Consider the following 17,011-nt stretch of genomic DNA (forward strand, 5'->3'; position numbering starts at 1 on the left):
TATTCACTATCACACTAAGTGCTCACATTTCAAGATCCATCTCATTGCCTTGCTCTTATACTGTAATGTCATTTGGAGTTAAAGTAGAAAGAAGACAGTTTATGATCTACAAGGTGTGTTCCAGCTTCCCTCCTCAAAAAAACAAAAGGAAAGAAAAAAAGATCACATGAAATATAAAGAGTAAAGAGAAAACTGATGTCATGTGCAAGAGCCCCTCCAGAGCCACAGAGTGCTGGATGAAGTGGTTGTAGAGGCGCTTTGGACCGGCAAGGGTTCGTATTCTGCCGATGTGAGATACTCAGATTATTTTCCGGTCAGGAGAGGCTGATGACTCAGGGTTTAGCTGTGTCTTTGGGTGCTTCTACAGTTTCAAATTTGGGGTAGTTGTATGGCCACGGGGCAAAATGGATTCTCAATACATGTGTTGTTTGGGATTCTCTGCTTATTGTTTTTAATGAGGTGCATCTTAAAGAAAAAAAAAGAAAAGAAAAAACAGTAATGTGGGACTGGGTCTACAAGACAGGGGTTGGAGGAGGGAAGAGAGCAAGTAGAGTGGAGGGGAGAAACAGTTGACTGGATTAAAAGATCCCTCCTTTAGTGCTGAAGGCTAGTTAAGACTGAGGACATTTCAGGAGGGACAGTAGCTGGGCTATGGAGTACCAAGAGAACACTACTGTGAGGTTCTGCTACTGAAACATCAAGAAGGTCCAGTATACATGCTCCCTTCCTCCAGTGACACCCCTGTTCCCACAGCCGAGCCACAACTGGATCCCTAACACACACATACAAGTATCCTTAAATCAGCTTACTGGGGCTATGTACACTCAGGCACAGGTTTACACAAACCACAGGCCTAAAAAACAAAACTGACTGATCCAATACAGCTGACCTGGATCAACCCACCCACCCCCAAACCCCACCCCAACTCCTAACTTAGAACACCCCCCCCACCCCCTTGCAATCCCCGCCCTCCTGTAGGTGGGTTCAGTGTAGAGCTCAGCGGATGGTGTATCTGACATAGGGCACTTCCACGTCTTCGTCTGACAGGTCGTTACAGCACAGCTCAAACACCAGGGCTTTCACATGCTTGCCCAGCTTCTTTTTGGACACCTTGGTGACAATCTCAGTCATCCTACAGGGCAGAAGAAAATAATTATGACAATGTATAAAGCACTCAAATGTTGTGTCTCGTGCTAAAAAGAAAGTGCATCTAATTAATATACTCACGGCAGGTCCAGCCTCTCTTTGAGTTTGGCAGCAGGCATGAAGAAGGAATAGAGCATGGACACTCCCTGAGAAAGCATGGTGATCTCCAACTTATGCTCATTCTGACAAAGAAGAGGAAAAACAAAAATAGTGTTTCACAATTGTTTTGCCAGAAACCATGTGGTAGCAACATGAATAGGAGTTGATGAGAACGTACTTTAAAGTAGTCCAGGAACTGTCGGAGCGTCATCTCCTCCCCGTTGGGCTGCAACCCTGTGACCTCGAAGCGATCCCACAACGTCCAATCAATTTCATAGTACTGAAAAAAACCACAATCAAGAGTGAGGACTGATGCCAATGACGTCAGTCACAGAGATACATCACAAACACACCCAGTTATTGCTGCTCTTCGCTAAAATGCGGTAAGAGCAGGGTAGAGGTCACATTAAAATTTCTCCTCAGCACACACCGATACTCTCAGTGTGAGAAGGTGAGTTACACTCACTTACACCCAGGCAGACACACTGCATCTGCCTGGTGTATCAGTATTAGCATGGCTGGATCATCATCGGAGCTCAAAATATCTAATGACTACATTTGGGTAGGATTTCAGAGATGACACTTAATATATTGTGTATTAATGGAAGCATTGTATCCTACAGTGGCGACACGGACATCACCATATAGACATCTAAGAAACCTGCATCAAGCAGTGATATACACAGCTGCATACCTTGTGTGAGGGAGCAGCGATGGGCTCAGAGAAGGCAAAGAACGGCAGAGCCAAATTCATGAAGCCATTCTTGAAAGTTTCCAGCTTCTTGTGTCCTTGGACAATCTTGATGAGCTCCAAGCACACCAGGCCCACCACTGCGGCCGTGGTCGTGGCAATGGCAGGAATGATCTTGCCAGCTATCAGTTTGCTCTGTATTGGTTGGTGATGAGTACCAGTAATGAAGAAAGAGAATCATGTTTATTTTTGACTCAAGGTGTTGCAACTTGCATCAAAACATCAAAAATACAAGTTATTTCACCCAAAGCCGATGCTATAAAAATTGTGTGCCCCCACCTTGTGTCTATCTGTGGGGGGAATGTCATAGTTCTCTGCTCTCAGGTTGGATGATGCTACAATGAAGTCCATGTGGAAGTTGGTGTCATCATCCTGTTAACACAAGGTGCACAATAGTCACAAAACAGGAATAACGGTTAGTGCAGACAGAGGTTACATTAAAGACAGTCCTAACAGCATGCAACGTGAGTGTCAGCAATAAAATTAGTTTAATTACAATGTTTTCTATTGGAATGTCCTAACCTGCAACGAGCAACGCAACAAGCCAATATGAGCTGAACTTTTGACGGATAGCCCATTTCTACTCATTACCGTGACGCTTTAAAAGTGCTGCAATACGCAAAGAACAGCTGATTAATGAAGTTGAAATCAGGTAACCTCTATTTCACTACAAAAACCTAAACGTTTTATTGGAGCCAAGAGGGCCAGATAAGGTAAAACCAGAGGAGTCTTGGAGGTAATGATTGTCACTAATGTGTTTGTGAGAGAGATGGTGTGTTTGCGTGTGTGGCAGAACAGTGCTTTGGGGAGACAGAAGCCTCTGAATCGATGACGCTGGCTCCTTGTTAAACAAATTGGGTCCACTAGTGCACAGGAAATGTACTTGTTTTCCAGGGGCATATTTTACAGCTTGTTCCACAAATTCTGTGAATAAGTGAGGACAGACTGTGTCAACGCGCCGCGATAGTGAGACGCTTGCATGCTATTAGGACATGGTGTAACAGCTTAGTTGAGGCGATTCCTCCAGTGTCTGTATTCCTCTGTAAAATGTTGTGTACCTTCTCAAAGTCAATGGCGCACAGTTTGAATTGGGAAGTCTCAGGGGAAGGCAACTGGACCTTCAGCTCCTCCAGTCTGGAGTCATCTATAAAGAAAAGATTAGTTGTACTTGCGTCTTAGCATCCATAAAGACCCAACTTTAATGTGATGCCATTTACAACAATAAATCATTCATCTTAAGAATTCTTTGGCTGAAGAGCTCCAAAAACTGATTCATGACTTTAAATCAACCAAGCAAGAACACACCCGACACCTGCTTTAAATGATTTGTTGTACATGCAGATTTGCGCATCTTACCAACAGAGGAATTGCTATTCTGCAGCTCCTGATCAGAGACGTGGATTTTAACCCCTGAACGAGGGGTGAAAGTTGGCACCTTGACCTCCTGCAAGATCTTGACGACACCTGCGCGATCAGTGCTGCCTTGCACGCCGTATGTCTGGGCAAACAGGTTGGCTGCTGCCACTATATAGTCCATGTGCAGTTCCTACAAAAGAGCACTTCCGTCATTATCTTGAGACAGGATAGACGAGTTCAGATAATTGTCTAATTGATGAGAAGAAACATTATAAACCCACACTTACATTGCTAGTGCTGAAATCTAGGGGGTGGGGACACCTCTTTGGACCGGACCAGAAGGGGGCACCAGAGCTAGTGAGCTGAAAGCCACAAATAAATTAATACTTCAGGATCACTAAAAGCAAAAATAGAAGCTGGGGCTGGGAATGCACTTAACAATTCTAATTTTAAAATTGCCAATATGATGTGTTGAAAGCAGGAGGAGTTGGTTGTAGTTTGACTTAAGTTATTTGAGGAATAGGATCTTTTCCCATGCAGCCGAATCAAACAGCAGCGCTGAGTCATGCAGTCAGTCCCCTCTCTAACACACCCACTTATTCCATTGTATACTAGAACTTAACACACCATAACCACCATGTGATTATACGTAGCTCAGTCACTCAATAAAAGCTGAGTTGACTAGTTCGCCAGCTTTTTTTATGTGCAAATAAAATATAAAATAAATGAAAATGTACTCATAACAAAAATTATAATAATAGTAATAATAATAAACAACAACGCAATGTTTTGAGTAATAGTCCTCATGAAGTGAGCTCAATATTTACCTGATCTGGGGGGAAGTTGTGCAGTAGCTGGCGGATGTTGTTGCTGTATTGACACTGCCAGTGGTTGCGTGCCCAGGCTACACAGTCAGTCCAGCTGTGGGGGCAGTCTGTGACCAGACTCTTGTAAACAGCCTCAAGCACCTCCACAGGCTGAGCTCCAGGGAGTTTCAGAGTACGCTCCATGAATTTAGGATCTCTGCAAGGACAATGAACATAAACCTGATAAAGTGGATACAAACGTGACGAGCTGGCACACATCTGTTTTTCACTGAGCAGGGAAGGTTTAAGAATCATTAGATTATTATCATATAGTTAATTGAGAATTGTCTGAAGTACCACAAAAGCAACAGCTTCTTAATATTAAACCCTGGAGTTAGAGGGACCCTGCTTTCACAGACAGCCATGAGGCAAGCTTTTACAAGTAAGGAAGAGCTCACCAAGAAATTCCACAAACACTTGACAGTATCACCAGCCCCAACTACTAATGCAAATAAGTAATTCTTTAAATCTGAACAACTTTCATGATGAAGATAAAGAGAATGTCACATGTATAGACAACTACAGTGGTGTCACAGTGGTATCATAGTCACTTTGGTAGGACAGGGAAGGCAACTCACGAGAGGTACTGAATGGCATTCTCTGGTGGCTGTTTGAATAGTCCCTCAAACTCATCACGAGCCCACTGAACAGAAGACAATGAGAATAGGTCGATCATACACAATTCATTAAATCATAAGTAAATTAATTTTTCCATTTAACATATTGTGACAATTCTCATGTTTGGATAATTGATTAAATGCACATTTTGTGTACACCTACTGACCTGCAGTGTGTGTTCAATGGCATTTGGGAAGTTCTTGAGGGTACAGATTGGAATGGACTTCTCAGGTGGGTCTTGACTGGAGCTGTAGGATTCTGTGAGGAAGGGGATCACAACCTGGACATTGCCTTTGGTACCCAGTGTACCAGACTCCAGTAAGGGTTTACGGTAGTACACACACCGCCGATCCATGTACATACCTGCACAATGGGCACAAAGACAGATCTTAAATAAAGCAGGTGGTTTCAAGTGTCAAATTAGATTTCTAGAAATAACCACTTGTTAAGAAGATTTGAAATGATTAAAAATCCTGTCTCTTACGTGCGTCAACATTGTCCAGTGCATTTGCCACGCCATCAAGGCTTTCAAAGAAGTCGTCGTCGTAGACCCTCTCTGTGTCTGGGCCCACTCTGTTCTGGTGACCTGTGATCCTGATGGAGGGGTTCATCTGCTTCACTGCGGCAGCAGCTGTGTCACTTTTCATTTTCTGTTACCACATATATACAGATGATATTAATAGTGACCTTTTTCACTTTCTGATGAAATACAAACATCAGGATCACAAGTGGCCAGCAGAAAAGCAGTCCAGTGGTCATACTTGATTGATTGAGTGAGTAGTAGTCAAGACAAAAATGTGTTTTACTCTAATTTCAGTGCAAAATGTGTAGTCATGTACATGGTTAACAATAAGGACATTCCAACAAAAATTAAGGGCTACGGTACTATCTGGCAGTAATGGGCTCCCTTAAACAACAAATTTATTTTGCAACAATGTCACCCTTGAATAAACTGAGCCAAGCAATATCATGTGTCAATAATAGTGCTTCAGTAACAATCTGTACCTTGATATGGTCACTATGTTTAATTTAGCAGCACATGAAATACACTAATAATCGACAATGAGCCATTATGACCCCAGGCATTCTATTTCCTCTATTTAATGTTGTATCATAACATCATACATCAGCAACGTTTAAAGTAAGAGCACTCAGGAGCAGCTACAACGAACAGCAAATCCATAAGCAGCAATGCGCAGAAATTTCAAAATCAATCAATGAATAACCAACTTGTGTGCCATCTACTTCACAATCTACCAATACACTGGGCTGAGCAAATAAGATACTTACCGTAACGTCTGAGGGTCTGAAGAGGAACTGTCTGTTGAGGTTGGACTTCTCTATGGTGTCCATGTCTGTCACAATGACCTCTCCATCTCCACTTGCCAGTCCAATCATGGCAAAGTTTTTTAACAGCTCACAGCCAATGGCACCGGCTCCGACCTGGAATGATAAAACACCCCTCAGTGAGCTATCCAAATTGTACTTAATGTTCCATTGTGAGACACAATTTAACAAATACCATCCATTTAAAGAGCTCAGTAGAGAAATAAAAGTACTGTATATACTTTCATTTGTGACTAAAAATAGATGTGTGCCAACTGTAAAATGTATTCAGGAGCATGTGTGCAAATAACCTGCAGGTGTGGAGGACCTTTGCACTCTACCAGATGACTGGTGTGAAATTCAGGGAGTGCACGGACAGGCACATTGCAGCAGTGTCTTCATAGCAGTCACAGACAGTTCATTTAAACTCAGCAGACACAATCAACCCCTTTTAACTTCTCCCTTGCGATTTGTTTGCGTGTGAATAACATGCGAATCTGTTAATGCTTCTTCAACTGTTCTGCAAGTTTATTTCCTGTTAACATACGTACCTTTGTATATTTTCCAATTTCCTAAATAATTGCACACCATAGGTTGTGCCATCTTAAGTGGCGAGTGGATGTCAGTTTAGGTAACGTTAACTGTGGTTGTCTGAATGAATACATGTATAAGTGTATTGTTTCTTTTAAATAAAGAGCTGTTTCACTAGATTTGTTTGTAAGATTTAAAATTAATTTGAAGCATAAGTTAACATTGAACCTTATGCAGTTTGAGATTGTTTGGCTTTTTATGCCTTTTAAGAGTAGAGCTAAAGGTTGATAGGAAATGGGGAAGAGACGGGGCGACATGCAGCCTTAGGGCGCACTCACAATGTCCTTCTGGCCAGGGCCAAAACCGTTTTTTCAGCTAAAGCCTAGAACCTTTAAGCAGTGTGAGTGCACCCATTCCGCGCATAACTGCGGCCAGCGGGCCGTCCACAGCCCGCTTGAAAGAGGTGGGCTTTAGCGGAGCCGTTTGCACACGTGTACGAGCACGAGCCCTACGGCAGTAGTGTTATGTCCGCCTGTTCGGACATGTAAATAGAAGGACGGACCATGCGCGGACATTTAACAACAACAACGGCGGTGAAAGGTTCACGTTGATGTGATGCGGAGGTGGAGTGTTTACTGCAGATTTGGTCGGATGAAAATATTCAAAAACAGTCGACAAGACGCACAAAAACTCTGAGGTCTGCGGAAAGATTTGTAAACAAAGCCACACACGCGATCAATGCGTGTGACGTGTTACGGCGTGATGGACAGCAAGAAGCATTGGCCAGCCCTGGCAGTGTGAGTACAAACGGGGCTGGGGCGCGGGGGGAGAGGGAGAGGGGGACAAGTACCCTAAAGCCCGGGTCGCGGTGCGGAAGGACAGTGTGAGTACCCCCTTAGCCTCTGTATATAGGGCACTCGCTTGACCAGGTGAGCTACTGGGCACCCCGACCGTATACAGTATGAATAACTAGATAATTATTAAATAAATACAATTTGCTTTATAGTTTCTTAAACTCCACTATAGCTTTTGTCTACAAGACAATAATTGTCAGAAGGATCAATTCATTGCTGAATTTGGATTTTTCATAGGATTTATAGACAACTCTGAATTTCGCATCTGCAGAATCAGATGCGGACATTGTTCTGCATTCCCTTTCAAACATTAACCCACAACAGGAGATTGCCCGTGTCAGATTAATTCACACTTCCTGGTGTAGTCAGTTTGGTCCAGGCGAGGGGTGGCGTCTGGGCAGAACATGCAGGAGGCAGGAAATTACACTGCAGTCACGTAGCCATTTCATAATTTGGCCATACACAACCAAGTCTCATGCTCTTCCTTGAATTTGTCTGACGATTTGGTGTCAGCCCCTATCGACAGAAATTCCCAAATCCATTCATCTCTCCGGTTATACATTTTCAAGTTTGTTAAAATCCCCTTAAATCCGCTTATAGGTTTGTTTGTTTTTCCGGTTTTGCGTTAGCTGCATGATAGAATCATCATCAACATGCTCACTTGCTTTCTGAATTCTCACACTTTGGGCTCATTGGAGAATACAGAGTTTGAACTAAGGAGCTGGTTGGATACGGTCTGTTTAGTGTCCAATTAGAATGATTTGGACACATGCGTTTTGACATACCGCTCGTCCGCTAAATGTCTAGATAATTTCAGGGTTGCTGTGCACGTGTGAAATTGGACTCTCCCTTGTCAACTGCATGAGGTGGAGTTGGATAGTTTTCCAGTGGCTGACTCACCAGGAAGTAGCGCTGTTTGGCAAGCAGATCCTGCAGCTTGGTGCCAAACACAGCAATCTGCCCATCATATCGACAGTTCCTCTGGGAGAAAAAGATAAGAGACGGAAAAACAGGTCACAATCATGTGTATCCATCCTCAGTACAGGTATGTGGTGTGATGTGCTCTGGGCACCTACAGGGGCGCACTCTTCCTCTGTAAGTTCGACTCCTTCCTCTTCAGCCAGGCACTCCAGGGCATCAAAGTACAGCCACTGCATTATGGGCATAAATTTTCCAGTGCATGCCTAAAAGAGCAACAAACACATAAAAAAAGTAAGGAAGCCTTTATGACAGTGAAAGAAGGGTGATTAGGTTTGAACAGGTTAGTGCAGTACATGTCTGAACATGTCTAAATCAAAGATAACAGTAATACTACTCCACAATAACCTTTCCTTAACTTACACAGCAATATACCAAAAGAGATTTTAAGACAGTTAAAAAACAAAACAACCACTAATAACTACAGCGGATACTGTAGGGCTAAATTTATACACAGTGCGCCACTGACCTTCATCACTTCCTGTGCAGCCAGACCTCCAATGAAGGCATTGACAGGGGCCAGGTCACCAGCAGCAACAAATGACAGCTTTTTGATAAGAGCCTCATCCAACTGCTCCACTTTAGCAGAACCCGTCTGGGCAGAGTTCACCTCTTTGGTTAATGACAATAGCTCGTCACCATCAGCCTGGAAAACATACAGCACAGTTACCAAATACTGAAGATACTCACTGGCCAACACTAATTGAGTGTACATTTTGTTTTAGCTAGGGATGAACCAATACTGATATCAGGCAAATACTGACTTAAGAGATGGATAGGGTGACAAATCTTTATTGTTTATCTTTAAATAAGGTATCATTCAGGATATCCACATGTATAAATTTCTTACATTTTATTTGAAAGCAGCTTCTAAGTCAAGCCTTATGTTTTCAGGCTTTAGATAATCTAGCTTGTGACAGGGATTTTTGCCAATCACAGGTCATATGAGTGACTAGAGAGGAAGAGCTGCAAGATGAGGTCTCACTGCTTGTGTCGTTTTTGTTGCTTTTTACCTACTGCATCTTTTAGTTATTTCATTATTGCCGACAATAATGCTCCTAAAATTACTAGCCTAGAACAGTTGCATTTGACTGCTGTTACACTTTATCAAAACCTGGCACACATAGTTGGGTTTTATCCATAATCACTAAATCAAATCACAGAAACAAAGCCACTGTGGTATTTATAATAATATGATTTACCCGGTTCCAAGGTGCAGGAAGGTGGTTGTGTTTCTTCTGGAAGGCGTGGATAGCCTGGAAGCCCACATGCAGCTGTCCTGGACGATCAAACTTGGCAAAGTCTGTCATAATGAACTCTGGGTCAGCCGTGGATGAAGAGATGGATTTCTGCATGGGAAAGACAAACATACATCAATCATACACTAAAAATGGTTCATTATGAAAAAACTGCTTTTATAAATGAACAGCTATGTCACCATGACATAACAGTATGGAAAATGGCAGCCACTTACAAAGGCGATCTTCTTGGGCATCTTGACCTGGGAAACAATTCCTCCTCTTACATAATCTGTAAATCCAGTGGTCTCACAGATGCTGAAGGTGTAGGGACCTGGACAGAGAAGAAGCTGTGTCAATTTGTAACAGTTATAACTAGACTAACAATTTCTTTTATAAATTGAACCAGGTCTTACCCAGAACTTTTATTTCCACTGGCTGGCAGCCATTGAGCTCTGTCATACCCTGAACCTCTGTGAAGGTGACATAGTCTCCGCTCTCAAAGCCATGACGAGCCTCATCCAGACATGTCACAACCCCTTGATTGTCCTGGAGAAAACGAGGGAAAATGTTTTATGCCGTCTTGAAGCTTTTCCTTATTTCTAACAGTACCGCTGGGACGATATGCCTTTATTTTGGAAAATCTCTACATCAATAGAGTAAACATTTTATTTTCAGCATGTATGTAGTTAGAAATGTCCTGAAGTTGGCACCTATACAAGTATTCAGCTATTTCATGGGACAAATATGGGACATTTACTTGGGAATCTATTTTAATTGATAGGGTAAATACTGAACGCTTGAATTGTGTGTGTAAGATGTACTCAGCTCAAATGTATTGTCAGGAATCCTGTTTTTTTCCAGCAACCAACAATAAATTATTTTTTAATTAATTGTATTTACTTTATAAAGAGACACAGGGAGATATAATCTATTAATCTCATTTCTATATATTTTGTATAAAAGCGCTACAACACTTATTATGAAAACCAGATTTAGTCATATGTGTATCCTTCTGCAAAGTCACTGTTCTCCCTGCACCTCAATCAGGGCTGCTGAATGTATTTAATATAAGTATAGATTTGGACACACAGTGACAGTTGTAGCATTGGCTGATTTGACCATGGAGATTCGAGTGACAGCTGGCTTGACCACAGTTGAGAAATACAGGCACTCATCTCGGCCGTATTACCATTAGCCCCGCATTGCCCCATCTCCAAAGCGCTGTGTCAGTATGCTGTGTCCATGACAGAGTTTACAGCTTTAGTGTCTAGCTCTGCTTTTCATGGCAATGTGTGAAACCCAAAGTGTTTCCATACTATACTGTATGTTTAGTGTTTATCATACGTTAGATTTTAAATGTGATGGGGCAGATTACATCCCCGTGGACTGCCCGCTATTTCCTGCTTTCTCGCTTAGGCTTATTTTGGTAGCAACGGATGAGATGTTACTCAGACTAGAACAATAAAAGCGGTAACATCCTCCCATCTCCACATTGACTTAAATTAAGCAATTCAATCAATTCATCCATTAAATAATCAGTTTTAAAGACCTTTCATGAAGAATCAGCAAACTTAAGAGAAGGGATTTTTTCCCACCCCTACCTAACAGCAGGATAGTATTTAAAACCTTTCTTGGCCATATGTATGGACTAACCTTGGTGATCATGGAAATCATAGCACTCAGCGGCTGCTCTCCATTGGTGTCATACACGATCATCTCCTCACCAAAGTCACAGAAAAGCTGGCTACAAAACACATGTGAACATAAACATTAGACATTGACCGTCAGGTATACAATCCACATTAAAGGTAAGAGAACAAGAAGATCAGAGTCTTACCCAAAGAGACCACGCGTGTCAGCAACAATCAGCTTGACTCCTTTGCTGTGGCACAGCTCTCCCAGTTGCTGCTGCTCTTCCAGACTGGAATTAGTCAGCACTACCACCTAGGTCAAAAAAGAGACAAATTAAAAGACCAACGTCTTTCCTTTCTGACTGCTGAAATTGGTGGGCACTAGCTCCTAACCGAGTTATACCTGGAACTTGGCCATGTAGTCTTCTGTGAGTGCTTCAGTGTAGGCAGTCACAGGAACGTAGTTGTTGAGTTCAGCCAGGCGATGCTGACTCACTTCGGCTCTGTTCTTCCCCAGGTCCTCCTCCCGCAGGTAAAACTGACCACACAATAATATTTAAAGTGTTATGATGCAGAACTATACTATCTCAAAACAAGCTACTTCAATCAATCAAGTTCCGAACATGGCAAAAAGGAGAATAAAGACCAGGTCCATATTCAGACATATACATTGTGAAAACTACTTATGTTCATACTAAGGTTTTCAGGTTATTTTGGAAGGGTCCTCCATCCACATAGAAATACCAAAACACAAAAAAACAGCTAAGTTTTTTCTATCTACTCTCTATGTCAGTTTGCTGACAAATTGGAGTAACTATCACTTAATGAAAGGGGCAGAAAAATTGTAATCAATTTAGCCATTACACTTTGTCTTAGCAGTTTAAACCTCTGTTCAGTTGCAACATAATCTACACAATGATTTATTACGGTTTTAATTTAGCCGAATACACAGTAATTTGTTGTTCCGACATTCAAATTAAGAAATCATAGAGTTGAAGGTGACAATGAAGTTGCTTCCTCACAATTCCGTTTTCAACTCATCTGTGATCACAGATACAGCTAACATATGCAATCATTTACTTATGCAAGGACAAAAAAGAGGTCTCTGATTGAACACCCGAGCAGTCATACATACAGCCTTAAAAAAACCCATCATAATGCAGGGTCTTAGGCCGATAGACCTAAAGAATCTCTCCACTGTAATGATGTCCTAAAACAGACTTTAACTCTACTGTGATTATGACCCAGGGAGAGGCCACCCACTGCTAAATCTGGGTCAGCCCATGGTTGGCAAGGGTGGGGGTGGCGGCAGTACTCTTTTTGGATGGCAACAATACTACACAAGTGAGTCATAACAGAGCCACACTGCACTTTGGAAGCAGCATCATAGATTAAGGCACACCAGATTAATGTCCAATTAAGTACAATTTAACCACAAGTAAACCAATGTATGCCTGACTAAAGAAAAGAAAAATGCTGTACTGTTAGAAAATGAGAATATCCATGCATGCTTCCACACACCTGAGAGGAGAGGTCTCTCCATTCTGCAACTCCTTGATCGTGCACAGTGACACTTCTGACTCCTGCCAGGATGACGTTCTTGGCAATCTCCACTCCAAGACCTCTCATACCAGAGATTAGGACATTGGAGTTCTGCATGCGCTTCATAGCATCATGGCCCAACACGTAACTACATGAGGATTAAAGTAACATTAGTAAAACCATTCATCGTTTAACAACCACACCAAAAGTAAATACTCAAAGTGAGTCAGTTTTCCTTTTTTAGGACAAAAAAAAATCCACAGATAAGACTTACAGTTGTCTGGAGTACAGGCCTTCGTCGATCTCAGCATCATTGCCATTCTTAGCCATGCCCTGTAGATAAAAAAAAGGGGGTTGCAATCAGCTTATGTAACGGGTTTTTACCAAAGGTTATGGTATATGTGCAAGTGCTTACGTTGGCAGGTGTGTGGGACAGATCAGTTCTGACAGAGTTAGAGGAGGAGCAGTGGGATCCCGTCTTCGTCTCTGTTCCTGACAAGCGACGCTTCTTGGACAGCGGCGAGCTGGACATCTGTGAATCAACTCACACTGTTAAAGACTGTCATGAGACAACAAGCAGTCCTATGTCTTGAATTAACTTTCCCCCTTTACAGGTTTTTATTAATTAATTTATAATTGTTAATATATCTGCAATTTAAGTTTGACAGCTTCAATGATTAAATAAATCTAGTAGACAGGGGGAACCCGGTGTCCAAATGTTTGTATTTCATGAAGGTTTTCAGAAAGCACACGCTCCAAATTAATCTTCTAATAAGTGAAAAATATATAACTCAATGCTAAAGTTCCATTATTATGACTGTCCATGCTACCCAATCCCCATCACGCTGAAGAGAGGATTTCTAGTCTAGGGAGCAGCTGGGCTGGCTGTAGGCCAAACACAAATCTGCTAGAAAACGCACTGAGCCTGGGAAGAGACATGAATAGCAGCATTATAAGTCCTTTTCATGCTCAGAGACAGGGATGGCTTGTTTATGTACTTCTATTGTTCATTATACCGGCATTTAAGGACGCCATCGCCGTTTCAACAAAAAGAGCTGAATCATTAAAACTTCACTGCGGTAAACCTAACGGTGGCCTGCAGGTGTGGACACAAGGACCATTAGAGTACCGTTGGAACTATCCTCGGCATATGAATATACCATTTTTTAAAAGGGCGTTAGAAAAAAAATTCGCTTAATAATGAACATCCAAGCAAATTGTGATTAAGTGAATAATCCGGACAAACACAATGAAACAGGCCGCAGTCTTGTCGAACATAATTCCCACTGCACTCCTGACCAGACAATTTCCGCATCCATTGCAGCTCAACTTACCTGCGTCCAAAAAGTCAAACTGAAACGTTTACAAACCTTCCTACAACTTTAAACCGACGAATGGGATTGAGGCTTCGTCTTGAACAATTAAGGTTATAACCAGCCAAAATAAAACGTTACATTTTGCCTGTAACCAGAACGGTCGCTGTTCGTTAATAATGAAAATGAAGGCATCCGGCATGATACAGCAAAGCACTGAGGTCGGTACTGTTACCGTAGTGCTGTGAACCACCGAATACATGGCTGTTAAAAACATTTTCATCTTATAACGTTTAAAAAAAGGGGGGCGATTAAATACATGTTAACAACAAGAGTCAAACGATTAAGTAGGGTGGGTGCCACTAATCAGTTAAGTGATTTGGCAAAGTGGACAACATTAATAACTTAGAGGCAAGAAAACACCAGCCTCTCCGTTAGCAGCTCGGACTAGGCCTAACATTTCCCTCAGTGCGGAGCACAACTTTACAAGCTAGCAGCTGCAGCTATATGCAACCTGCTCGCAAAAGACAGCAATTGGTCGAATTTGACAGCTAGCTACCGCAGCTCATCTACTGATATGGATTAATGTTTCGATACACAACAAAACACACCATCCAGATTCATCCCAAAATGTAAGAAATGAAAAACTAGGCTTTTACACTCGTGCTCCATTGATTTCGCTTTTCTTACCAATAATCCTTCTCGGTCCCTTCCCAATGCGAACCCGCTCCTCTCCTGTAGTATTTAGATGTCAGTAATAACGATGGTTGTAAATTGGACGATAAGTTACAAAGAGAAGAAAACGCGATGCGGGATTAGGATGGTCTGCGCTATATTGTCGAGTCACTATGTCGTTGTGCTGGTGAGTCTCTTCTATGTAATTGCGTTACTGGCTTTGCGACTGCAGACGGGAACAAAACCAAAATGGCAGATAGAGAGAAAGGGGCGGAGGAGCTGTGACGCATGGGCTCAAATATTCAACAGGAAAAGGGTGGCTGTGAGCACGCTGCTCAGTCAGGAGCTCAGTTCATTGGCTGCTCAGCCAGGCGCTCGGCTCATTGGCTGCTAAACATGAGCCAACGCGCATTCATCCCGCCCCCTGCATCCCAGAAGATGCATGCCATGTATATTACTGTACAATGAACTGCAGAAACCACCAGCAATCTATGTCAAGAAACATATTGCATATTTTCTAAAAAGAAAAAGAAAAACACGCGCAGATCATATCTGACAAGGGCAAGAAAGCCACGATCCACGTACACACCATTTATGATAGTTTTCAAAATAAATAGCAGTCTCTGTGCTGAATGAAATCCAACAATAACAGCATCTTTGTTTCAGTGACAGGTTAGCGAGCAATCATCTTAATGCCTAGCTAGAATACACACACACAATGTGACACAACGGAAATAGCATTGTGGTGTTTTAACCAAATTGGACATGCTCTCGCTGAAGCGCCAATTGCATTGAGGTTTTTAAGATACGTCCTTTTTTAAGAGGTCAGCAAAGAACATCACTTAGTCAAGTCTGATGGTTGTTCCGATGAGGTACAGATAAGTACAACAACAGCAGGCTATGGTTAATTGCTAAGATATCGTGATGCTGAGCGTCTGGGCCCTCAGTCACATTGAGGTTAGGGGTGAGCATTCCTTGCAGAGGAGGAGTATTGGGGGAGGGGGTGCCTGGCAAATGACAAAGGCCCAGGAAAAAAAAGAGTGGGCCGCATATTCTCGGGTACACATGTCGAGGGGGATCCCCATTCTTATCGCCTTGCTGCTAAAATGATAAAAGACCCATTTCCCCACCATTCTACTGGAGCTATGATTATTTATGTCACGTTAAGACTTCCCAACTTGCCAAGCTAAGAGGAGACACTTAGCCAGCCAATACGTTACTGTGGCAACATCGACTGTCGTCCCATCGTAACGTTAACGATAGATATATGTATTGAGTGATATAAGTGAAATCTCGTCAGTGGGTTCTAGTCATGTAAGTTAGCCTAGTGTATGTCTCTAAACATTGCGTCCATCTAATGTTTGTAGCCAAAATAGCTTCCCCCAGCTGCCGTTAACGTTATTCATCACATAACATTAATTAACACAGCGTTCTCGTGCACATAAAACGTGCAAATTCCAAATTAGGAGTTAACGGTTACTTAGCTAAGGTTAGCCGAGGCGTACAGCTGAAATGGTTCAGATAGTCGACAGCAAGTAACGTTAACGACTACCAATAAGGCAAATCAAACGACTGCGTAGTTGTTAGCTTGTGTCGCTAGCATTCAAAGCTATCTAGCCACCCCAACGACTTTTTCCCTACTTGAGCTAACGAGCTAACGTTAGCCTAACTAGCTGGGCTAACACTTAACGTACCGATACGAGAGCTTTACACAAGTGTGCAGAACTTACCACATCCGATATTACTCGGCCTGATCTGTAGTATTAAAATCGTCTTGTATTTAAGCAAGAAACCTAATGTGACAATACAACAATGCCGCTGACTGCAAACTGAAAAGTGTGTCAGGGTGGCGGGCTCTGTGTGTGAGTTTTTCCGCTGGACGGCTGCCTGACCGGCTGTTCCAGAACCGTTTCCCCCTCACTCTATTTCAGTTGAAAGCAAAGCAAAGCAGCAACATGTGCACGTTACAGGCACATCCATTAATTCCGTACAGAGGGGATGACTTGAAAAGTCAATATAATTGATTTAACCACAAGTACATTTTATTTTTTGTCTTTAATGTTCAACTATATCACGAAGAAGCT

General features: G+C 42.3%; 1 protein-coding gene across 2 annotated transcripts; it reads right to left on the bottom strand.

Moving 5' to 3' along the window:
- Positions 1-968: 968 nt before the first annotated feature.
- On the bottom strand, positions 969-16,838 carry uba1 (ubiquitin-like modifier activating enzyme 1). Of its 2 annotated transcripts, none has more exons than XM_083919252.1 (26): positions 16,658-16,838; positions 13,355-13,471; positions 13,214-13,272; positions 12,919-13,087; positions 11,801-11,935; positions 11,604-11,710; positions 11,420-11,510; positions 10,180-10,312; positions 10,000-10,097; positions 9,728-9,874; positions 8,995-9,171; positions 8,624-8,731; positions 8,448-8,528; positions 6,127-6,279; positions 5,321-5,486; positions 5,003-5,199; positions 4,797-4,861; positions 4,180-4,375; positions 3,640-3,714; positions 3,353-3,542; positions 3,055-3,140; positions 2,276-2,368; positions 1,940-2,131; positions 1,424-1,525; positions 1,228-1,328; positions 969-1,132 (listed from the first exon to the last, which is right to left on the bottom strand). In XM_083919252.1, exons 2-26 carry the CDS (start codon positions 13,469-13,471, stop codon positions 997-999), a joined length of 3,174 nt encoding a protein of 1,057 aa, XP_083775378.1. In that variant the 5' UTR covers positions 16,658-16,838; the 3' UTR covers positions 969-996. The 2 variants fall into 2 exon arrangements, with proteins under 2 accessions (XP_083775378.1, XP_083775379.1); XM_083919253.1 differs by lacking the exon at positions 16,658-16,838 and adding an exon at positions 14,943-15,132.
- Between the last annotated feature and the right edge of the window lie 173 nt (positions 16,839-17,011).

This window comes from Echiichthys vipera (genome assembly GCF_963691815.1).
Source record: "Echiichthys vipera genome assembly, chromosome: 9".
Taxonomy (NCBI): Eukaryota; Metazoa; Chordata; class Actinopteri; order Perciformes; family Trachinidae; genus Echiichthys; species Echiichthys vipera.